The sequence below is a fragment of the Crinia signifera genome, chromosome 11, assembly GCF_055691185.1.
Source record: "Crinia signifera chromosome 11, ASM5569118v1, whole genome shotgun sequence".
Lineage (NCBI taxonomy): Eukaryota > Metazoa > Chordata > Amphibia > Anura > Myobatrachidae > Crinia > Crinia signifera.
Window position 1 is genome coordinate 109915402 of NC_139227.1, and position 22070 is coordinate 109937471.

At 42.8% G+C, this 22070-nt stretch overlaps 1 protein-coding gene across 1 annotated transcript in view; it reads right to left on the bottom strand.

Annotated features, from left to right (window-relative positions):
• The window catches only part of LGR4 (leucine rich repeat containing G protein-coupled receptor 4), a 107521-nt gene that overhangs the window by 44081 nt on the left and 41370 nt on the right, over positions 1-22070 (bottom strand). Inside the window, exons 3-4 of the mRNA XM_083164215.1 lie at positions 5327-5398; positions 2903-2974 (exon numbers count right to left, since the gene is read on the bottom strand). Of these exons, the coding sequence (XP_083020341.1) occupies positions 2903-2974; positions 5327-5398 (144 nt within the window). The remainder of the gene's footprint in view (positions 1-2902; positions 2975-5326; positions 5399-22070) is intronic.

Below are 22070 nucleotides of genomic sequence, written 5' to 3' on the forward strand. Positions count from 1 at the left end.
TGTATGGGCACCGTAATAATAAAGCTGTTCAACTTTTGTGGGCTACACGAAAAAGCAGCCGGTATTAACCCTGCACACAAAAAATATGAATGTATTTACTGCCTTTGCACGGCTTGTTCCAATCACAAAGTTATTTGCGTTCTTTGCTTTACTTGGATCAGTCTGTACTTTATGGACTGAACCAATATTAATAAAAATGCAGAACATTAAAGGGAATGGACAAAAGATTGAGGACACTTGTGTCTTATGGGGTGTACGCACTGTGAGATTACCTTGCTATTGGATCTGGGTATCGATTTGTGCTGTCACAGGAGCACGCATCGGGATCGCAAGGTAAAAAAACCTGTGCGATCTGCTTACAATCAGCATATGATCTATATAGTCAAAATCTAATGTCAAATCTCACTGTGTGTACACAGCATTGCTGTAACAGTGGGGCAGATCTATTAAGCCAGGAGAAGTGATAAAGCGGTCGGTGGTGATGACGCACCAGTTAATGGACTCCTAACGGTCAAGTTGCAGGTTGGGTTTAAAAATGACAGTTGGGAGCCGGCTAGCTGCTGCCTTATCACCGGACACTATTACTTCACCAGGCTTAACAGATCCGCCCCAGTGTTCTATGACAGTAAAGGCACTCCTGAACAAGGAGGTCATCACACACACGCAACCTGCGATATTACTTTATTTAACTAAATCAGTCAGAAATTGGCCCTACATTGCTGTGTATGTGTGTGTGTGTGTGTGTTGGGGTCACATCGATAGCAATGGATAAATCTATATTCACTGGTGTCAGAGCATCTCACCGGAGAACATCGGCTCTGACAGATCGCTCAGCGCCACACATCGCTGTACAGCGCTGAGCAATGCGGAGCATTCTAGCATCGCTCGGAACTCTCCGCGGCACATCTCCCAGTGTGTGGGCACCATTGGACAGTGGCTAAAGAAATTAGGCATGCACGTATTTGTGCGTAAATGGAAAGTAAATAAAGTTAGTGACACGGCGTGTGCACCCGGGTGTCTAACGAGCAGAGGACACTGACATTTTATTTCAATCATTTCCATTGTGTATTCAACACGTGCTGCCAAGAGACTCAGGAGCTGTTCAAACATTGAACTAAAACCAAATCCTCCTGAAGGTTTCAGACAACCTGGTAGGTCTCACGGAACACAACCAATGTGCCAAGCCTGCCATCCTAAAACAGTTGGCTCAACGTTTCCCTGCTCACATAAAAAACTTCTCTTACTCCACACAAAAGCACCTTTTTTACAGAACAGGTCCCCGGGATACGGAGGACGGCCATAAATACAGTACACGGAGTACAAGGGGATGTGCTGCATAAAAATCACTACCCGCATATTTTATATGTTGGCAGAGGAGCGGCACTCGAAGCTCTTAAAATAAAGCACAACACAGGCTACACGCGGTTCAATAGATTTTCATTATATTTGATAATATTTCTTGATTTAGGTCCTTTGAGAGATACAGCATCACTATTAGTACATTGGAGCCTTTGTCTTGAGCGGCTCAAGGATGGGGATTGTGACGACCTCTCCACTTCGCCTAGTGCATGGGCAGCTTAAGGGGGGGGGGCTTTAAATCCTGGATTCCAACCGTCCAAATCCTGGCTCGTTTTTGCCCAGCTCAACAGAATATCGACAGGCGGAATTCAATGTTCCGCTTGTCCACTGTCAAAAAGGGGGTGTGTCGGCAAAACGTCCATGGATTGCCTGGCCATGTATGCAGCAATGCACAGCCGTTTTTTACTAAACAGATCCGACTGGTTTTCAAGTCGGATCCGTTTTGTCGAACTCCGCCTGTCGGAAACGACAGCATTGAACAGGTTGCCGCCACTATTTCCCGTCAAAATAGTGGCGGGGACTGAATTCCGCCCTTAATCTGAAACCTACTGTACTTGTTTTAAGACTGACACTTTTTTGGATTCAAAAATAGAACTTTGCAAAGATTAAATTACATCTAAAAAGTTTGGAACCCTCCCAACTATCTTCTGTATTTAAAATATTCATATTCAAATGCAAACAGGCAGAAGTGCGTACGTACATGTGTGTGTGTGTGTGTGTGTGATGCACAATTCTATCCGATAGTGGAGAAACAGAGCATCTGCTTCACAGTCTCATGATATATAAAAGGAACTCCATCCAGAAGTAAAAGTGTCCTGTCAGCAGCACTTGCGATTCAGAATGATCTTGTATACTCCGGAGAGGAGGAGAAGGAGCGCTGACTATTCATCACTGCCAGGGCTTGGGTATCTCACAGATGGCAGGGTGCCAGTCACAGGACCCCGGCATTTCTGCAAGTTGCTTGGGAGGAGAATGTTGCTGCATAATTTTAGCCTTGGCTTCCTTACCAGTGATCTGAGCTAACATTTCCTACACAATCTAGGAGTTATTTTCAGGTCAGGTGTAGCAACGCTAGAATCCAGAGTCACTGGTCTAATTACCTGGGAGAGTAATAACGAAGCACCTGTATGGTCAAACAAAGGAAAGTGCTTCCCCACTATCCGATAAACAATAACGTATTTACTGACATACGAAGGGGAATGTGCATCCCTATTTTCACACTGGACTACTTATGCTTAGGAAGCACCGTGCAAGTGTTCTTATAAGGCATTAAAACTAATAGGGGTGTACACATGGGTCCCAGCGGTTTTGACTGAGTCCTGTGTGTGATCAAAATGTAATTGAGCCGTCAATGAGAAAAATGGTGAAATGTTCGGCCGTTTCTAAGGCACAAAGGATTTGCCCTATACAACGTGGCACTTATTTCAATACACCCACCCACCCCCCCCCCCCCCCAACGTTAATCGAATAATTAAACATTGCATTTTTTGCAATAATTGAAGCTATAGCTGTATATAAATTATAAATAACGAGGACCACTTACAGGGACTGTAGGGACGGTAGGACCCTCAAAGCATCACTAGGGACAGTTTTCAGCTGGTTATTTTGAAGAGTCCTGCAAAACAAACGTGATAGTATTAGAGTATCCAGGCGGTTTCCATTGTTTTTAATGACAATTACATGTATTTTGTTGGTCGTATACCTGCTAATTTATAATTCCAAGGGTCCTTAACACTTTTAAGTGACAACATCTGTGAGAGATGCGCAAAATAATGGCTAAAAATGCAAGCGTCGCTCACATTTGTTATATAAATTCAAGAAACATCCTCCCCCCCCCAAAAAAAAAAAAATTGTTAAAATTGTGTTTGTGTAGATCGTATAAAAGGCATAGGGCCAAATGTATTAAGCATCAACAAGAGAAAGAAGAGCGATCAATAGTGATAAAGCATCAGCCAATCAGCTCCCAGCAGTCTTAAACAGAGTCTATAACATGGCAGTTATGCTGGGTACACACCAGAACGATTTGGCCTCAATTCCCCAATTTCGATACAATCTCGAACAATAGTATGTAATTTGGGAACGTTTTAGATCCGGTTCAAATCCGATGTGCAGTCAGGATTTGAAACCAGGTACAGACCGGAATCGGATTGGATGTAGATCATGAGCAGATTGTGTGCACCATCAGATCGTGCCAACATCGTATTGCCAACTCCCGATCATGATCGTTCTATGGTGTACCCAGCATTACACTATTAAGCACCTGCCAATTAGCGCATATCACTTTCCAGTTTACCTCTTGTTAAGGGTTAATAAGGGTTAATACATTTGGCCCATATTTACATTTGGCGCATATTTACTAAACTGTGGATGGTCATAACTGAAAACTGCTAAGAAAGCCTTAAAGTGTATTTCTTATGCAGTTTTAAAAGCCATTAATGATTAGCAGCTCTAACAGCTGGTTAGTAAATCTACCCCCATACTACCGCCAGAAAAGTTTTCAGATAAACCAATGTTACATGGGGAAAACATTTCTCCTTTGCACACTGATTATTGTTCTGTATAACAGCAGGAAGGACAGACACGTAGCCAAAACAGATGGCTGGGGATGTATTAGGTGGGCTATAAGGGGTCCGGCTATACACACATAAACACTCTCCTGTGCAACTCAGTATATGTATATAAATGTATATTTATACGGGTATAAAAAAACTTTAATAACACTTCATGTAAGCTTTTATTTGCAAAAATTTCTTGCCCCATTTTTAATGGTATACAGTGATTAGGTTGAACCTTCTGTAGTCATGTCCAACTAATATTGGTCAACCCACTGACCCAATCCCCTTTAGTGGATGATTAAGCCATAGATAGTGATGCCCACAAGTAAGGGTCACTAGTCTACATGCAGCGTCTGTAGAAGCAGATGCCAAGGCGAGAGGACAGAATTGGGTACTTGTTTCCTAGAACGGCCACAATCGCGGCCATCGTGTACCTTTAAGTTAAGGTACACGATGCCCACGATGGACCCGATTTCCTTTGAAATCAGGTCCATTTTGCCGGCAAAGGGAAAATCGCGGGCATCGCGTCGGTCACGACCATTAACATTGGCCCCGACGCGACCGACGCGATGCCCACGATTTTGCCATAGGCTTCAATGTTAATGTAATGTTTAACATTGAAATCGGGAGCATCACGTCGGTCTTGTGCCATTATAACGGCACAAGATGAGATGGACTTGATTAAGTCCATCTCACATAGTAAAATATGTGAAATGGGCCAATATGACCCATTTCACATTATATATGTCTTCGTCGTCACCCCACAATTAACGTGAACCCGAAGCGTGGCGAGCGCAGCGAGCCCGCGAGGGGCGGCGGTGCGCGTCCTCCGACCTTTTCATTCCCCTACTATCCACGTCGGCGTGGAGTTGAGAATATAAAGTGTGGCGAGCGCAGCGAGCCACCGAGCCTGAAGCGTGGCGAGCCCTGCGAGGGGACGCGTATACCTGTGAAGTTATACGCGGGGCTCGCTGCGCTCGACACACTTTATATTCTCGCCACGCCAACGTGGATAGTAGGGGAATGAAAAGGTCGGAGGACGCGCACCACCGCCCTTCGCGGGCTCGCCACGCTTCGGGTTGGCGTCAATCGTGGGGTGGGGTTTACATTGTAAAATTGGGGGTCTAGAGAATATTTTACATTGAATCCAATGTAAAATCGGGTCCCAGGGACCCTATTCACATTTGATTCAATAAAAAAATCAAGTCGGTCGCATCGCATGCGACCAAATCGCATGCGATGCAACCGACGCGATTTTTCCGACACGACCACACCGATGGAAATCGGTGTGGCCGTGCTAGGAAACAAGTACCCAGAATTGCAGCAGGTCCAGAAGGGTTAAAGGGAAAGGCTCGCTGCGCGGACAGAGCAGGGCATGCATGTAATTACTAACAAACTGCACAATTACTTACAGAACTTTGAGTTCTCTCAGGCCAGACAAGGCCAAGGGATGGATGAAAGAGAGGTCATTGCCCGCCAGCCGCCTGGAAGAAAAATTGAAAGAATAATTGAGACTCGGAGAGAAATTTTTCATTATTTTTTTTTTTTAGATAAAGCGAGAATTTATTAAAAATATTATATTAATGAGTTGAGAAAAAGAAAGACAAAAAAAAACCACATTAGAAATCTTTAGAGCCATCACTAATTGATTGTGAAGAATGAGTGACTTGTTAAACTAAAGACATTCTCCAATAATTAGTCCTGGAAAGGGCACAATAAGGACAGTTCTACACGCAGACAAAGCCTCAGACAGGACATCACCATTCCTGCTTGTCAAGTGCCAATGGCCATTATGAGAGCTGGAGAATGACCTAGATCAGTAGTGTCACAATGATGTCTCATTAGAAGTATTAGGACAAGCTATACAGATACGGAGTTGGAGATTCTTCCTTTTCACGGACATTCCCCCTCCCAACTGTAATGGTGGTTAGCTTCGCCTACCTTTAATGCCTTTCTAAAATCCAGCTTAAGTAAAATGCATTGTTACTACTGAGATTTTAAAGGCATGGGCCAGGGATATCACCTCTCCCGCCAGTGGTGCGGCCGCTGCGTCCCCACCCAGACAATTCCCAGTAATGCACTGCGGGGGTGGACATCAGCGTAAACAGTTATCAGGGTGATTGGTGGTAGTGGAACAGGGTGTGAAGGGGGAGGTTTTGTTATGCCTTGCCTACAGAGGTGGTAGACTTTGAGCCCATACAATTTAGGGGCCCTTAGGCAGTTGCCATTCAAGCCCATACATCGAAATGGCCTTGAACGTCATTGGGAGGTGGTCATATGTCTCCCTATAATATACATATAGAACTACTCATCTCTATGAGGGGAAGTACCACCAGTGACCACTTGACAGACCAAATTACTCCTTAACAGAGAGTGAAAGCATTTTTTTGCGGGGACACTGATCTGTTTCAATCTTGCTGGATATGGAGAGGGGGAGCGGTGAAGACAGAGATTGGAGGCAGGAGCAGATAGGGACTGGGGGTGGGGTGTAGAGTTTGTGGGCTAAAATCGGTCACAGCTCAAGGTAAAAACTGTCACAGCTCAAAGTGAAAGCACATTACAGAAGCCGTCATTTGACGGGCTTCTAACTATTGTAGTAGGACTATACACAAAACTTTATATGTGCAGTCATTACAACAATGAATGCATAGATTTTTTTATTAATTTCTTTATATTTAACTAATATAACAATGGATAACGATCTCTAACGCCAGCAAATGGGTGAATACCAAGAAATGCACAAATCAAAGTGTTTTAGACCCCTAAATACCACAGCATGAGATTCTGCCAATGTTTAAGGATCAACACCAAGAAGCAACCTCCTCCCTCCTCCCAATGCCTTCTAGATGTTCATTCCCCGGAACAGTCAGTCCTCCAGGTTTGTTTCCTTCTGCCGGTACTACTTCCTGATAAACATGTTCTGTGTGGTCCAACCTTTGCTGCACCGAGGCTTAAATATCACAAGCCCTTTACTGAATGCAGCATCAGACAAGTGCTAAAATGTGGCACACCTAGTAATCTCAGCCACCGCGCTGCCAACAGGAATCACTTTACACGGTAAGCTGAGCACAGGCTGGAGAGCGGTGGGGGCTCGCTGGGCCTGTCCCAGAGCTCTCTTCAGCCGGCTCTTCACATTTTACATGGCTATTAGTAAGGGGATGTGCTGATAATTGCTGGCTAATTGGTTTTACATCTGGTGTTTAACAGCAAGATCCTCTAACCATGAATTAACAGAAGCTAAATGACAACGATTAGAACGATCGCGTTAGGCTGTAACTAGACAAATGAGAAAAACAACCCCATTCCCCAAAATCGGATTACAATATGTCAAGGGCCACATGGGAAGCACTGCGGGCCAATGGATAGCTATCCTGCCTACAGTAACTGAGGTCCTAGGTTCATTTTCAGATCCGAGAGTATCCTTAGTGTTTAGGTGGGTTTCCTCTGGGTACTCTGTTCCTCCCACACTCCAAAGATATACTGGTAACTGGCTGCCGACTAAATTTGAGATACGGTTACTAGGTCTACAAGCATTATGTCGACATGACTGAAGGTCGACAGGGTCAGTAGGTCAACATGGGGTTTTTCACTTTTATTTCGAGCCATGTGCCGACAGGTGGTATTTCATGCCCTACACTAGGGCTTGGTGGGAGAATAAAATGTGTCCTAAGCATGGCGAGCGCAGCGAGGGGACGCTGTCCTACGTTCCAGTGTCCATATCGACAGTGTAGTAATTTGGGGGGGAAAAGGGAAAAAACCCATGTCGACCTTTTGACTTTCAACCTTCCCTACCTTGTGGTGTCAACCTAGTTTTTGTCTATCCAATGATTCATACCGCTAAAAGTATTCCTATTGTTTTTATAGTGATAAGTGCTTTACACAGAACATCAGCCTGTACACATCAGAGCGTACATATCTGCCTGTACACATCAGACCGTGTATCAGTGGAGCTTTCAATAAACATATTAACGGCACACATACAAATTCGTTCATTTTAGCCTGTAGACAATTTTCCTAGTTTTTGAAAAGTAGCAATGTCTTTGCAGTAAAGACTTGTAAAATGATGTTTAGTTACATATTTACACTCCATGCCCAAAAGCTAACCACCTACCGTGCATCTGGACAGTGTACACTGGCAATCTGATGCAGGGCAAAAAGCTTAAATTGTAAAGTTAGCCAATACCCCTTTTACACCCGAGCCGCAACCCGGATTATTGCCGCTGCTTGGTGTAAAAGGGCAAACAAAAAATAACCCGGTCCTGTTACCCGGTGTCCGACCTGGCAAATGTTCAGGGTCTGACACTGGGCTTCCCCGGAGTCAGGGGTCGTGTAAATGGGTAACCCGGGTCATCAGACCCAGGGACTCATTTCCTCCAATCAGGTAGCCCCAACCTCCAGACCGCAGCGCGGTCAGTCCGGAGGTTAGGAGCGGGCCGCGTACAGCCTCCGCTGCTGTCTGCGGTACTATGCAGACAGAAGCGGAGGTGAATGGATGCCTGTGTGTGGCATCCATTCACCTCATGGACGGAGGCTGGGGACAGCCCAGCAGCTTGCCTGGGTGCTGGACTTGCCCCCCAGCATGTCGGTCGTCGTTTCGTGGGTGTCAGGCAGCGTTTCGGGGGTGACGGCCGGAGGGCTTCCCGGCGCTTGGAGATGATGTAATCTCCGAGCGCCGGCTCAGGGCCCGAACTCACAGCGTCCCCTACCAGGCATAACGCCGGAGGACGACGGTGTAAAAGGGAGCAACTGCTGGGTCACATTCAGGTCCAAAAACCCGGGTAGACCCGGCAGTTTTGGTGTAAAAGTGGTATAAGTTAGGTTTGCCACTTTCTGGTGTACAGGGCCACCTACAGGCAGACTAAGCACCTGAGCAGTACCAAAGATACTTTAAGAATAACAGTGTATGCAGACAGTATGTTGACACAAGCAGAACGTCGACATGGACATGTCGACACTGTAAATGTAAAAAACAGAAGTCCATCAGTCCATTTCAGAGTCAGCGGTAAACTGCACATAGGATTAAAATCGGGTAAAAAAAAGTGCTATGGAGACTTGCCGACTGATCATATTCTAGCAATGTTGACATAGTAAGGGTCGACATGTCAATGTAATGAATGCCAACATTTTTATCACACCATAATGAAAACTAGATGTACCAAAACCATTGTACTCCTTTATTTCTAAAATGGTTAGATTGGCACAACAGCTGCAGAAAAGTCACCCAGTAACAAACACGGATTATACACCCTGAATTTGCTTTACTTGCTCTTACAGATAAAAGACTTAACCCTTTGAGTGCTAAGTGAATCTGTCAAAGTGGGTGTGAAAATTGCCAAGCAAAAATTTTTGTTCATCGTAATCACCTTTTATATAGGAAATGTAATTTTCAATTGAAGTTTTTTTTGTACCCAATTTTTATTTGAATTTATAGAACAAATGTGAGCGACGAGAGTGCAAAAATACATGCTAAATATGCCAGAGATGTTGGCACTCAAATGGTTAAAGTCTGCAAAAAAAAAATAAAAAAAGTTCAACTTCGTCCAGTCAATATTTTTTTTTTCTTTTTTTGTTGACTTGTTTCCTCGACCCGCTGAGTACCTAGGAAGGTGCAGGCCTCCATATTTGGTTACTGGTCCAACATGTTTGTTTAGCAACCTTTTTTAAACGATTAACCTAAGTACAGGCAGTTTCTGTGAGATTACAACTCTTTCCCACGTCTTATCTCTTTGTCAGTTACCTTCTTATACAGATTATTCATTTTAATGGTAAAAATGTATTCCTATTTTATCACTGAAGTTGACATGAAAAAGTGAAAAGTCGCAGGTGACTAGAGTTTAAAAGAAGGGGTGTAGCAAATGGGTTGTGGTGCATTATAAAATCCATATCCTGCGTCCCTCCACTTTATGGAGGAGGGAAGATAGAACAGGAATCAAAATGAGCTAGCTCTTTTATTGGAGGAAAAAGTAAAAATAAAAACCCCTTGAGCCACTGCTTTTGAAATTAATTTTTAGTTTGGGGTCTTTATTTAGTTGATAATGTTGTTTCCTTTATTTTAAAAGTGAAAGTATACTGAGAGCATGGATTCATATACACTTTTACTCATTTCAGTACTTGCATTTGGATACACACTGGAGCAACGGCATTCGTTCAGAGATTGGAATGAATGCCCTTAAGCGCAGATTTGGTGCGCACAGAGCTGTTTTTGGGAAGGACGGCGCGATCATGTTCCATCCTTTATAACCATAAACAAGGTGGTTAGAAATATCATTAGGTTTCAGATGGCGCACATGAAATCTAGCATCCGGAGGAGCATGCAATTACCAGCATATACTGGGCGATGTAGATCTGTCATTACGAAGCGGCAAATCAACCTGACATTGCACCGCTGGGTATCGAGCAAGATAGAACGTAGTGCAGGAACCGGACTATTTGCAACAGAAGGCAAAACCAGCAGATGTTCAGGAATAACTGTACCAAGCTGTAGTAAACTCACTAAAAAGTCCCCGCGCCTCCATTTCCGGCACTGGTGTCTTCTGTACCGTAACTACTTAATCAAGAGCAAAAAAAAAAAAAAAGAGGCCAACGTCAGAAAAACCAGGCCAAAAATGGTCCTCAAGGCAACATAAATGGGGCCATACAGTACTGCAATGTCTTGCAGCAGTGTATGGCCATCCGATCCCCCTTAAGCCATCACATGCGGTGTATCACATCCGACCCCATCCACCACCACTGAGAAGGGGGCAGAGTCGGTGGTCAGACCGGCAGCAGGTCCAACCTCGGGATTACGCATCAGACTGGATTTGATGTCATACACATGCGATTTAGACAGACTTCGCAGCCCGATCCATCGAAATCTGGTGACATCAGGCCTTTACAGTCCATGTTTTAAGGCTATCCACGGATGGTTAAATTAAATTGATTGAGGTACTAATTAAGTTACCGGTGTCCAAGCTTGGTTGTTATATTTAAAACCTAGGCTGTTAAAGTACCTTGAGGACCATGTTTGGAACCTCTATTCTAATAAGGCGGGGAATGGACAGCTACCCACTATAGCAGCATGGCATTAGAACAGGGGAATGCGTAACGGGTGTGGTGTAATACCCTGACAGTCGGGATTCCGACAGTCAGTACTCCGACGTCGGAATCCCGACTGCACAGCGTGGGGAGCGGAATGAAGCCCCTTGCGGGCGCGGTGGTGAGCTGCGCACGCCACCTATTTTATTCTCCCTCTATGGGGGGTCGTGGACCCCGACGAGGGAGCAGTCGGAATTCCGACGTCGGAGTACTGACTGTCGGGGAGCCGTCCGGCACCCTGCGTAACACTAAAGTGCATTCCACCATCACAATGGCCAGAAAGTAGTCCCTGTAACAAGTATAAACAATGATCATCCTCAAAGCTAGAGTAGACTGTAAGCTCCTGGGAGCAGTGGCCTTTACGCCATTGTTTTTTCTACATAGTTAAATCATTAAACACCGATTATGCAATTATGTGTCGTGCAACAGTACAAGTTTGTATTTATGTACCCTGTCCTGCTTTGTGCCGCACACGGAACCTATGTGGCGACCTATAATAAGATCATACAGGCACTGATCTGTAACATACATTGGGCCAAATGTATTTAGCCTTACCAAGTGATAAAATGGAAGGTGATAAAGAGTTAAAGGACCATCCAATCCGCTCCTGTCAAACATATCCAGTAACATTGCAGTTAGGAGCCGATTGGCTCCTTATAATGCTCCCCTTTGTTAAGGCTTAAAACATTCAGCCCATTGTATTTTATTGATCTATAAATCTGAAAATGTAATGAGACTTCTAGGTGATCAGATTTTTCACCAGTTTCAACAATTTTAAGCGGGTACAAACTAGAACACAGGTTATCAAAATCAGTCCTCAGAACCCCACACAGTGCATGTTTTCTCCTCACAGAATCACAAGGGAAATAATTATCGCCACCTGTGGATCTTCTAAAATGTGTCAGTCAGTAATGAATGCACCTGTTGGATGACCTGGAAAACGGGAACTGTGTGGGGTCCTGAGGACCGAGTTTGAGAACCACTGTTCTAGAAGATACGCTCCGTGAGCAATATCAGTAGTGGTTAGCATGATTGCCTTGTAGCACTGAGGTAATGTGTTCGATTCCTACCACAACCGTGTAGTGTTTGTATATTCTCCCCGTGCTTGTGTGAGTTTCCTCCGTGTACTCCATTTTCCGCCCACAATCCAAAAATATACTGGTACGTGATTTGGCTCCCATCGAAATTAACCCTAGAATGTCTGTGTGTGCATGCATGTGGTAGGGAATATAAAGATACGATATTTCAATATGACTGTATGTTCGCTGGCGGAGGAAAACAAACGGGGATCTGAGAACCAAAGAAAGATAAGTTGGCAAGAGTGTAATACTGATTAACAAATCAAAAAGTTGATGCACAAAAAAGGTAAAAAAATAAATAAATAAAAAAAGATGATCCACTATGAATATGAAATCAAGGTGTACCGTGGGTAGTGGGGGGCAGAGATGAACCTACGCCTGCAGGTGATCTCTGGTGAGGTCTGTACAGAGGGCTACCATTGGGTTTGGACACCACCAAAGATCACCTTATCCTGCAGAGATTCCTGTTCCCGGGAAATAAGGTTTTATACCAACATGCGAATACAGGTGTAGGTTTATCTCTGCACCCACTACCACAGCACTATGGTACGCCTTCATTTTATATTCATGGTGGACCTTCATTTTTACCTTTTTATTCATTATCTTTTGGATTTATTAAACAGTATTACACTATTGCCAACTTTTCATTCTTTGTATGTTTTGCTGGCGGAGGAACTAATATGTGACGAATGGGGCAGGCAAAAATCTATTGTGCTTATTGGTGCATAAAAAAAAAAAAAAAAAGGTCCGTTCACATCTGCAAGTGAAATGTTTCAGGCAAAGCAGGTGGAGTAATGGGGCGTAAAGAGAAGAACATCCCAGTCTTCGCCAAGATCAGTTACCACTTACTACAAACTGCCATATTGCACAATGAAGGGACTATTTATGAAACAGAGACCAGACAAAGCTCTGAGAGAAACTCAGGAGAAAGGCTTCATTGCCACTTCTTACTATATATTAACAGGTTATCCACAGGGTAAATCCGAGCTTTTCCCTATTCCTATAGCAGTCTATGGGAAAAGCCGCCTCTGGAAATGAACCAAGTTTCACTTTTAGCTGTTAATTCCAACTAGGGGCAGCACAAACTCCAGCACTTGGGATCAGGGTAGCTAAAACTACAGGTATCAAACCTTGGAGAGAGATCAAGTGAGGAGCGACAAAGTACTAATTAACTGCTAACTGTAATTTTTCAATGTTAAGCATTAAACCAGGGATGGGGAAACCTCCAGCCCCACAACTGTTGTTGAACTACCACTTCCCAGCATGCCCTGCTACAGTTTTGCTAATAATAATAATATAATAATTAATAAATAAATAAAATTAATTGATAGTAATTTCGTGCTTCCTTTATCAGTAAGATCAGACTAAACACAGGGGAGACATAACAGGGCTGAATTAAATATAGTCTCTTGGGAGGATAAAAAAAAAAAAAAAAGACCACGCACATTTAACCACTGTCCCCGGTTTATTGTGGAAGAACACACAGAGACCAAGAGCGGTTGCGTGACTTTAAGTAGAGATGAGCTGCCTACCTCAAGGCAACTCCTGTTTATTCAGCCAGCTAAACCAACTAACAGAGAGGAGCAATTTAAGCAGCATCCGTTTCTCCTTTCTCTGGCAAGCTTCCAGGAAACAGGATACAACTGGCCGAGTATGCGAAAGGGTTTTTCTAACATGCCTGCCAAATATTCGTGGGCCGTTGACGGACTTACTGCTTATAAGGGTCAAGAACCTCATAATTAGGGGCGGGGAGGGGATGTGCGCTATTAGCACTAGACACAAACTCTTCAGATGATATAAATAATGCCTGTGGGGCTGAAGGAAAGGAAGATGACATTTCTTAGCCTCCAGACATCAGGGGTTTAATCTTAAATGACATAATAAACCTTCAACATCAAGGCAATACCTGGGCACACAGATCCGAAGCAGATGGATTAACTCTCAGGTAATTACCCGATTTGGGGGTAATTACATATCTAAGCTAATTTACACCTGAACAAGAGCTGCTTTCATGACTACAAAAACATAATGTAAGATACAGAAATATTAAATATATCTATATATTAAAGGACGATGCACTTTGTATTCAATCCCGATCGGATTCGAATCGCACGGCACCGTGTACACATTCAATTTAGACTAAAAAAAGTACATATATTTAGTGTTCCCGCTAGGCTGTTTTAGCAGGGCGCTGTGCCATGCCTTATTTTTAAAGTGCAAAATGCCCCCTGCCCCTCTAGCAGCACCCCGCTAAAAGAGCCTGCTGCCTGTCCCCGCCGGTGTGCGCAGTGACTTCGGCGGGGCCATGCCCATCCCCTGTAGTGATGGCCCTGCCCCTTTTCGGTACATCGTGGCCCGGGCATGCCCCTATCATGACGTTGGCGGTCCAGGATCGCCCACAACGGTGATGTCGGCAGGCCCGGTCTGCCCCCCTTATGCTGCCTTCGTGCCCCCTGCCCAGTACCTAGAAGAACATTATATCTATACTATTTTCTATTCGATTTCGATGCCGCGCAACGGGATTGAATTAAAATGCGCTCGATTTTGATTCAATTTTGCTTATATAAAGCAAAATCAAATAGATTTAGCCAAAAACGAACCGTGTGTATGCCCTAATAGGGTAACAGTAAATATTTATTCAAAATAATAATAAAATACTTTGCACTCCCTGTATGTGCGAGTGCTCACTGTGTTTGTACAAGAACCGCCAAGTCCTTTCGCCCAATAGGACGCAAAGCACTTTACATAGCAAACCCACTGAAACAGAGGTTGGACATACAAACCTAACCTACACGTGACTTGGATGGCTTCAATGTGCCACCACTTCTGTTGCACAACTCAAGACTACCCCACCATTTAAATTACCCATTAACAAAGCGATCAAGATGCCAATCAGGTCTTCTTTTACCAAAGTGGACACTAACAGCAGAATCCCCTCAAAACATGAACCCGATTAAAAAGCGGTCATAAAATCGAATTTGCCGCCACACATGTAGACATACAATCTACAATATGGACATATAACATTCAGACCAAAATGCCTTAAATTTCAGGTCAGTTCAGGGCACATTTCAGTCACCACGCAGAGCCATCTGCCCAACCTTCAGTTGTATAAGTATAGTTGCACTTTTTTTTTATTTTATTTTTTTTTATTTGAAAAAAATAGACCTTCATGTCATTGCGAGAACAAAAACAAACAAAATAAACAGTATTTTACCATTGCACACATTTTCATGGATGTCCCCTACTGCTCGTACATTGCGCCTTTCACTCATTCCTAAACTTTGTATAAAGGGGAGCGAGTCATTACTAAATATTTGCGCTTAAAAGGAGATCTGCCGATTAGCTCACATAAAAGTGGACTCTGCTGGAAACCAAGAACATATCATTGAAATGGGGAGGGGCGGGTGGGTGTATTTGGCGGGCGGCATCACAAGGACTGCGAGTCAATTAGAATCACCCCCTAATTGTATAAGACTCTTTAAATGTCCAAAAAGTAATCTATTTAGAGCAATGCTGTCATCTCAAACGAGCTATATTGTGGTGAACTTGTCTCGCCTTCTAAAACCCGCAATGTTGGGGTGCCTTGAGATCTATGGTTGGGAATGAGTCTTCTAGAATGTTCCAGTAGATTTGCATATTCATAAGTTAAGGACACTATTAAATCGAGGGTAACCATTTTCTCAAGAGCTAGAACCAAGAATACTTTAATTTTTGAATTCAGCAACTCCAAAATACCCTAAAACGTGTTAAAATATTCTGGTAAAGCGGGAGCTGTACCATATTAGATAGATAGATAGATAGATACTATACACATGCACTTCTTATAGCAGAAAGAGATTTAATCATATCATTTGCTGTTGTGTCCGTTCCTTTTATGTGACGTTTCTTTTGAAATGTACTTGAAAAGATAAAAAAAAAAAAAAAAAGGTGTGAATCGGCCTCTTTGGTAGCAGACACAAGGGTGTAACTACAGTACTGTCAATATCACAGTGTGCACAGGGGCGTATCTGTGGGAGTGAGCATTATACACAAATGTGACTGAGCCTAATTTTGGAGTCACTATTTTGTTTTGTATTTAAGGTATTCTGTAAATCCAAATGATAAAGTGTGTATCATGTTGTTCTAACTGTTTGTGTGTGCGTCACTCAAATGTTTGTGGAATCCACTAATTCAGTAGGATTACATCACAACATAAAACAACATATTATAGCTAGCCTATAAACCATAAATTATGAAATGTACGGATGTGTCCATAAACGCCTATCCTCAAATCGCACCACTTGGAATGACATGGACTATGCTGCACATTCCTTGTGAGGCTGTCATATATTAACTCATATTTAAAAAAATTGTGGCCAAAGCTAAGAATTAACTAACACTTTTGCAGCACCTGGGACCCCGACTGCTAGGACCAGTGCCACATACCCTAGAACAGTGGTTAACAAACTTTCTTGAATCAAATGCCCTAGATTATCAGTATTTTTTTCACAGCACTTTTTTTAAATTTAATAGCTGATATTGCAAGAAGTGTCCTATGCCTAAATAATCGCATATGTTAGTGCATATGCGATTATTAACTATGCGAATGCCAGCGATGTGCAGCTGCATTGATCAGAGAATCTGCCCCTGTGCTTTTTACTGTTCTCATGTTTTAAGATGGTCACCAGCACTGGTTTGGACTAGAATACCAACTGCAAATAATTTGATTTGGTCCTGGACTACCAAAGGAGGCATCCCTACAAGAGCCTTGAGGAACCCCAGGTTGCATAGACAAAAAGTTTGGGCACTACTGCCGTAGAACGACCAGACTATCAGTAAACATATACTCTACAACTGTTAATAACCATCATAAAACGATTCAGGGAAGGTGTATTAATCCTTGGAGAGAAATTAAGTAGAGACAGAGAAAGTAACCACTGTCATTTGACAGGCCATGTTTGAAAACTGGTAGTTAGGAGCATATTGGTTGGTACTTAAGTTTTCAGATATCAGGCCGGATAGAGAAGTGATAAAGTTTAAGGTGGTAACACCATCAGCCAATCAGTTGAGTTTAAAAAAAGAACAGTAGGAGTTGATTGTCTGGTGTGTCACCACCTTCCACTTAATCACTTCTTTTTCACAACTTTATCACTTTACCAGGCTTAATACATATGCCCCAAAGTTAGGTACTGCTCTCCCTCAATTTGATTGACGTTTTATTATTAAAGAGCTTTATTTTTGCTATTCCCCCCTATTTTTTCTCTTCTGTACCAGTCCCCAGAAACAACCCAATTTGCAGATGATATAACACAAAAGAGTTATCTTCTAGTCTATGATAAACGTCCGTAAACACAACCTCTTGCAGATTTTCCATACTACAGGTTGGTTCTAAGTTGACTAACGTGCTGACGTCCTACAATTGACCTCCTAAAAAATGAGCAAGCTTGTTTTTGACCCTCTGCAAAGCAAATAGCAGCGGAGTAGCCTTCTTAAAGGCTAAAATGATTAAAACTAAAACTATTTACATATCTTGGCTGCGTACGATACATATTACTCAAGTGTTTTATTACAGCTGGGCTATGATTTCCACACTAAGTGTCAACATTATTTTGCAGTGAGTTACCCAGCTGAGTAATTTGCTGAACTGTGAATGGGGATTAGCAAAACTGTGGCCATGGTTTTAGGTTTCGGGAAGAAAATTTAACATGGATATCGCTGCTGTGGAAGATGCATCTAAAAGAGCTGCAGCATATTAAGTATGGCTCAATATCCAGATAGTGTACGCTGTTCTAAGTGCTACGTTATAAGGAAGGCTGTGTTTTAAACTACTAAATATTAATATACATATACAAAGGATACTAAATTATCATTAAAAAACCAACAAATAGTCACAACAAGTCCAAAAACAAATCATGTCCTCCCCATAACAGGACTGCAACAAATTGTGCAATGCGCACCAAATCTACAAATTTAACCCTTTGAGTGTCGGCATCTCTATGAGAGTTGTGCAAAATATCTGCTAAAAAAAAAAACGGCAGCGCCGCTCACATTCGTTATATAGATTCAAATAAAAAATGTTTGGTATAAAAAGAAAATTATTATATTTCCTATATATAAAAGATAAACTTTACGGTTCATTATAATGAATTAAAAAAGTTTGCTTGGCAATTCACTCTAGTTTGACAAACTTGACACTTAAAGGGTTCAAAAACAAAATGTCACCTCCAATTGCAATAGGATCTCACTATCCACCAATGTGTAATAAAAGCAATAAAGTAGTAGTTCTGTACCAAAATATTAAATATGGAACGTTTATCTAACAGACAACGTGATGGATCTTCCAATATATCTTCTGTACTGAAGCACAAAAGCAAAAACATACAAAGAACATCATGTAACCCCATTTACAAATATAAAACCATCCATAAAACATACAAATCACACAAACAATAATAAAAAAAACTATAATTCAAGCTTCTCTCAATGGGACTGGTGTATCAAACTTCAAAAAGTGATAAACTGGAGAGTGATAAACAACCAATCAGCTACTAATTACCATTTGTTGAAGCCAGCCTGTACCATGACATTTAAGAGCTGATTGGCTCATTGTTTATCACTCTGCACCTGTTGAAGCGTGATACATCTGGCCAAGTATATGGGAGACTTCGGCTGATCCAACAGCAGCGATCGCGGGTTCTTAACTCATTCATTACACATTGACAATTTTTAAAAGATCCACAGACGGAGATAATTATTTCACTTCAAATTCTGTGAGGAGATCTGCAAAACTTGCACTGTATGAGGCCCCATAGTTTGAGAACCTGTGGCAGGGATGATGCAAAAAATGGCGTCAGTTTGACTTCTTCAAAAATTTGAGCCTAATTAAAAAGATCATGCATACGGAAACCATCTACGAAGCCATTTTGAATTACCAGAGAAGCTTTCGATATTGTACGTTTTGATATGGAGCCACTGCATTGCACTACCGTGGATAATGACCCACAACAAGACACCCTTAATATTTTTGGGATCATTATCAGCATATTTGCCAAACTCGGGAATTGGGTATGTGTGATGTCAGTATGTTATTACATCACTTGTCTAAGTACAACATTGTTTTTTGTCACAGGGTTTCGACAACAAGCCTCGTTAGTGCATGCTCCTCTATCACTGATATCCAAAGCACCTGTTCCCAGCCCCCCTTGACGTCTGAGCATTTACTGAGCGGTTACAATGTGGCCACATGACCACAGTTCTCTCCATCCCCAGACCCCAGGCTGGTGACCACAAGCATTCTGTTCTCTTCAATCCTCACCTCCGCTTCTAACTTTAAGTTTCCTACCCTCATTGGTGCCTGACCGCAATCAGCATGTTTGTGGTCTGTATCTGGCTCCTGGCTCCTGGCTCCTTCGTCTTCAGACAGGACAGTTCCCAGAATCCGGTTGGGTGTTTAAGCCCTTATCTGTGCCTGTTAGGTGATACCCTTATCTGCCACATGCAGAATTACAGGTCTACAGCAGCAGCACAGCAAAGGGGTCATATATATATCTCAAATGCACATCACAAAAAAAAAAAATTGACATCTAAGCAAAGCTGAACGAATATGGTAATTATTAAATAAGCCCTACATTGTTTCTTGCTTAAGGTACAGTAAATTTGGTGCTCAGGAAAACCACAATCTGAAGGTATGAAAGCATATAATACGTAGACGCCTGTCCTTACATTGGATGAAATAACTGCATATATTGCAAAACTAAAGGCAAATATTCCACGCTACATTCTTTAAGGTGCCCGTGCACAGGTCGGATTTGGCCCGTTTTCACATGAGTCTGAGGAATCCGGCCGACGGATCTGGTGAAAAGTGGCCAAATCAGACCGGTGTTGACATCCAATCCGATGCACGGTCCCATGCGCACTGGACCGGAGCCAGGGATCATATGTGCTGCGCGTATGATCTACGACTTGGGCCCCCTCCCCTGCAGCGGGGATCACATATGATAGTCACACGAAGAAGGCCAGAATTCGATGTATCACATGCAATCCTGCCGCCCAGCAGCTCAAGGGGATCGGATGCCAGTACATCGCTTGGGGACGTTGGAGCAGTGTATTGCCACCTTAACACCTCTTCAGCTGGGTATATACTATAGCAATGTGTACCCAACTGAATTGTTGGTCCGACGGCCAACATATCGGAACTTGGGTACACATTGAGTGAAGTTCACATGTATGGTGTCACTAGCGATGTCTGCAGGTTTGATGTGCAGTACAAACCTAGCACTGTCGGAAGCGGCCGCATGCATACACACACGCTGTACAGTGCACACATATCCACTCCTATCCAATCACATACACGCTGTACAGGCCACACATATCCTCTCCTATCCAATCACATCCACACTGTACAGGCCACACATATCCTCTCCTATCCAATCACATACACGCTGTACAGTGCACACATATCCTCTGTCCTATCCAATCACATACACGCTGTACAGGCCACACATATCCTCTCCTATCCAATCACATACACGCTGTACAGTGCACACATATCCTCGCTCCTATCCAATCACATACACGCTGTACAGTGCACACATATCCACTCCTATCCAATCACATACAGTACACGCTGTACAGTGCACACATATCCTCTTTCTTTTTCACATTTTCCATCCTTCTGACCCCGGGCCAAACTGCTGGGTCACCGTATCATACAGCACACCAGGAACCTTTGCATTCTGGTGGAACTAATGCCTATTTCCCTATTGATTTTAAGCTTGCGAGCAGGGCCCTCATACCTTTGACCATCTGTAAATACCCAGTTTGCTGTATCACTGTCTCCTATTGTAAAGCGCAACGGAATATGCTGCACTATAAGAAATTGTTAATAAATAATAATAAAAATAATAACAATAATAAGCTAATCGGCATTGACATCCAGGTTTGGAACAATAGCTGTGGGATAGTGAGTAAAACACATATGTAACCCCTATTTCAAATTCATAATGACAAAACAAAAAAAAACCTTTAAATGTGTGAAAGTGATTTCACATGGGGCTCACCAACATTCAGTCCCAGACAGGCTCCAGACCTAATCTTAAATGGTTTCATTTTCCCCGCTAGCCAGACCAGTGCTGTACATAGACGCAGCTTGCACCGTCAGTTATAACGGAGGGGTTTCAGGGGGGAGTTCTACACAGAGGGGGCAAAGAAACCTTATTTATTGGTGCTAGAGGCAGAAAGGGTTAAAGTAGAATACAATTTGTCTATACACAGGGATAGCTGCACAACACAATCACAGGTGGAGATATTGCAAATACTGCTTTAAGGCCCATACACACGGGGCGACTTTCACGTGACAGCCACTCAGTTTTCTCGTTTGAGCAGCATGAAAGCCGCGCAGCGTGTACGGCCTGGCAATGAGCGCTGCTGCCGCTCCAGCATCATCGCAGAGAAAGCCGTTCATTTGTGCTGCACTATGGAAAGCCGGAAGTGAGGCAAGGGGTCTACAGCAAAAAAGTCAACAACCGTTAGGTCGACAACCAAAAGGTCGACATGGGGTTTTTCAGTTTGTTTTTTTACCCGAATGTCGACATGGACACAGTTTGAAGTGCACTGCATCCCCTTACATCGCTCACCGTGCTACGATCGGCACACTATTTTATTCTTCCACCAGGACCTAGTGGATGGTAGGGCAAGAAATACCGCCTGTCGGCACAAAAAACAGTGAAAAACCCCATGACGACCTAATTAACTGAAAATAAATAGTGGAGATTTGGTTCATGAATTGATCAATGCATTTAAGCCTGCAGCCCCCTTCACGGGACCCCACTTTTCTGAAGGTCCTAACACTATCGCTGAAAATGGCTACAATACACATAGCTATCACATCAATGCTTGATTCGAGATAGATATATATATATATAGATATATCTATATATATATAGATATATCTATATATATATATCTATATATATATATATATATCTATATATATATATATATATATCTATATATATATATA